The sequence below is a fragment of the Acyrthosiphon pisum genome, unplaced genomic scaffold (genome assembly GCF_005508785.2).
Source record: "Acyrthosiphon pisum isolate AL4f unplaced genomic scaffold, pea_aphid_22Mar2018_4r6ur Scaffold_2017;HRSCAF=2530, whole genome shotgun sequence".
Taxonomy (NCBI): domain Eukaryota; kingdom Metazoa; phylum Arthropoda; class Insecta; order Hemiptera; family Aphididae; genus Acyrthosiphon; species Acyrthosiphon pisum.
In genome coordinates, this window is record NW_021769512.1 from 1,839 (window position 1) to 5,541 (window position 3,703).

Genomic DNA, 3,703 nt, shown 5'->3' on the forward strand with positions numbered 1-3,703 from the left:
AAAGATAAATAATGATCACAATCACCAGTGGCGTGCCGAACTGACAAGCAGACCTGAGGCAAACTATACAATTTGATCCCCCTCCCCACCACCAACAGTTTTTTCACTATTTTTTTTTATTATTCAAAATAATAAATATTATTAAGTTTTTTTAGGTATAAGTTGCACATCTACACTAACACACCCACCCACCCACCCAAATTTCCCTTGAGGCAATTGTCTCAAAAAATGACTGTTCGGCACGCCACTGACAATCACAATATTAGATCTGCAGAAGCACTATCCTTTTAAAAGCCTTCTAAAGAATGTAGAACACAGTTTGAAAACTATTTTAATGATGGTTTAGGTAAGATAATTATTGAATTATTAATTTCCATATTTTGAATTAGAGTTTATTTACACACATTAATTTTATTCAGGTATATCAGAATCTATTAAAATGCATGAATCAAAACTTGAATTAGAATATGGTATTAACTCTGATGAATTGGCAAATGCCACTATCAATCCGAAATACAGGACAATTCGCCATTGGTATGATGTTTGGAAAGAAAACAATTTGGGCTCTTCTAATGATATAAGTGTTTTGCAGGTAATTTCACAAAATTAAAAAGTGTTTTTGTTATAACTTATAAATTTTATATTTTTATTTTTATAAAAAAATATGATTATAAAAAAAAAGAACATAATTTTATGGTCTATCATTAGGCATGGACTTATAATAGATTATAATATATACCTATCTATTATAAGTCTATGATAATTAAGTATTTAACTATCAAATTAATATCTAATTAATATTCTATAATATCTTTTTGATACCAAAAAACATTATAGACACTTAGGTAGGTATTAATTTGATAGTTCATCAAATAGATAAATAAATATTCTATCATAGGTGAGTACCTATCATAGGTAGAAAAATAAATAAAACATAGAACCTATTTTGAATAATTAGAATATTTTGAAATATAAAAAGATAAGAAATTAACACACTGTAACAAACAAAATAAATTATAATATATATATATATATATATATATAGGTGTAGTTTTGTTTTTACCTATATGAAATATAAACATATATGTTTAATTTAAAATTTGACTGCATATTTGTGTAATAAATCTATTCAATAAATAAATAAGCCAGCAATCATCTTTTACAGTTTAAATGGGTAATATTTTTTTTTTAAATATTTTAAAAGTTTTGAATACCTACGTTTCTGAAGTTTTTAGATTTTAAAATAAGTAATTTTTGTTTTAGAAACTTGAAGAGAAGAAAAAGTATTATGAAGAAAACGGAATTATTGTTAGGTACTCTGAAAATCCATTTGCTATTTTAGTCATCACCTCTATAATGAAAAGAGCTCACCAACTACCATTTGCCAAAGATATCGCTTTTGTAGACAGTACTTCATCCTGTGACATTCAAAGTCACTCAGTAACATTCATGTTAGCACCATGTGGTGTTGGAGCAGTTCCGTTAGGTATATTCATAACAAAAGGACAGTCGACTGTTGACTATAAAGCAGCTTTCACGCTTTTAAAGCAGTCAATGCCTAATGGTTTTAATGCCCAAGGGTTTCCCAAACAATTTGTTATTGATGATAGTGAAGCAGAGAAGCAAGCACTCCAATCAATTTGGCCTGAATCTAAAATTAATTTATGCAGATTTCACATACTACAATCTGTCTGGAGATGGTTGTGGGATACGAATCATGATGTACTTAAAGATGATAGAAAGATTTTGTTCAGACTATTTCATAGAATTTTAGTAGCTACAAACTTGCATAGTGCTGAAGAAGCTTATATGACTGCAATCGGTCAAATTTCTACTGAATACAATTGTATTAATAACACTGTAATACCTTTAAAATATGAAAAATGGATTAAATATGTTAATAATTATTGGAAAAGAAAAGAGTTATGGTGTTTGGTATTTCGAGATGCTTCTGTTCATGGGCACCAAACTAATAATTTTTCAGAAGTGAATGTTCGTATCTTTAAGGACATAGTTCTCTCTAGGAACAAAGCATATAATGCAGTTGCATTAGTAGATTTTATTTGTACTTCATTAGAAGAATATTATCTAAGGCGTTTAAGGACTTTTGTCAATGGGAGAAATGATACAGCTCGACATATATTTGAAGATCAGCTTAAACGAGCAGTAAGTATTAAAAAAGACTCTATAAAAAAGTTATCTGAAAATATATATAGAGTGCAGTCTGAAACAGAAAATACTTTTTACGAAGTTGATGTAATAAATGGATTTTGCTCTTGCCCTAAAGGAAAACTAGGAGCATTTTGCAAACACCAAGCTGCAATTTATCATCACCATGAAATGAATATGCCAAGTTTACCAGCTATTAATACAGAATCACGTTATTTGTTAGCAAAATTAGCATTCGGTGAACATGTGCGCGAAAAATCATTTTACATGCCACTTACTGCAGAATCAAACATCATAAGTAATAATATAGCATTGAAAGAAGGGGCAGATTTAAATGATCAAAATAATGATGATCCTCATTGCTCAAGCTCAATAAGTCAAACTATAACAAATAACTATAACAATGATCATGAAAATAACTATGCTCATGATTATGCTCAACAAATTCAAAATTTATTCACAAAAAATTTAGAAAAATATAATGATACAGTTTCAACTTCAGTACTCAAAAAATGTTTGAATAGATTACAAAAAGTTAAGTATGTTGCAATGTGGGAATCATTTTTAAGTACTGCTGGAAGTAAAATACCTCTGCGACATCGATCTCGTGCAACAATTCATGTTCAGCCAACAACTTTGGCACGAAGGAGATCTGGAGTTACAAGAGGTAGTAAAAGACTGCCTGTAGGACGCCCAAAAAATAACGATCCTCCCAAAAAAAAAAGAAGAAGAAATTTAGCAGAAAATGTAGAGAAAAATATTCCAAATGCTAAATCACATGGAATAGGTCATTAAGTTATAAATGTAATTATTAAAATATTAATATACCTATTACCTATGTTATTGACTATTATTAAAAATTGATATAAACAGTTTTATTATTTACTGTAATTCATTTTGTTATTATAACTAACTAATTATTAGTTGGTCTATGAATCAATAAAGCAGCAAAAAATGTATATTATTATATGTTTATGTATATTACCTACTCATAAAATAGATAAAAAAAAAAAATCATAGAATCTAAACGATAAAAAATATAATATAATCATAGTTGTTACCTACCTGTTTAGTAAAAAATAATTTATTCAAGTATAATTTAATTTAAAAGTTGCCTATAACCTATAGCCCATACAATTATCATAGGTACATGTAATTGTTAGGTAGGTATCTAATTAACTACCATACCACTAGGAGTTATAAAGTAACATAAAATGAGAATAATATTAGTATATCACTATTCAGATCTTACCTTATAGAATAAATCAATAAAATAGAATATACAAGTACATTTGTATTACCTAAAAAATTATCTACAATAATATTAGTTATGACTTATGATCAAATAATTAAAGTATTATTATTTTAGGTAAGAAAAGTATAGGTACATAGACATGCAATTAAATACCTACTTATTATGCGTTGTAAGTAAAAATTTAGTATACAGTACACTTATACTCTAAACTATAAGGAAGGCATTTTATGAATGTAAAAATAGGATGTAGGTACCTAAATATATTTTATCATGCATACA

General features: G+C 27.7%; 1 protein-coding gene across 2 annotated transcripts; it reads left to right on the forward strand.

The window, feature by feature from the left end:
• The first annotated feature begins 254 nt into the window (after positions 1-254).
• LOC115034665 lies at positions 255-3,483 on the forward strand. 2 transcript variants are annotated; one of them, XM_029491975.1, is made up of 3 exons: positions 255-346; positions 420-592; positions 1,264-3,483. In XM_029491975.1, the coding sequence occupies exons 2-3, from the start codon at positions 440-442 to the stop codon at positions 2,962-2,964; spliced, it is 1,854 nt and encodes a 617-aa protein (XP_029347835.1). In that variant the 5' UTR covers positions 255-346; positions 420-439; the 3' UTR covers positions 2,965-3,483. The 2 variants fall into 2 exon arrangements, with proteins under 2 accessions (XP_029347835.1, XP_029347834.1); XM_029491974.1 differs by having other exon boundaries at positions 286-592.
• The last annotated feature ends 220 nt before the right edge of the window (positions 3,484-3,703 follow it).

Bases quoted from the DNA above. Each gene is read 5' to 3' on its own strand.
- LOC115034665 (XM_029491975.1), top strand. From the start codon at position 440: ATGCATGAATCAAAACTTGAATTAGAATATGGTATTAACTCTGATGAA. The intron at 593-1,263 runs GTAATTTCACAA...TTTTTGTTTTAG, and splicing joins ATGATATAAGTGTTTTGCAG to AAACTTGAAGAGAAGAAAAA.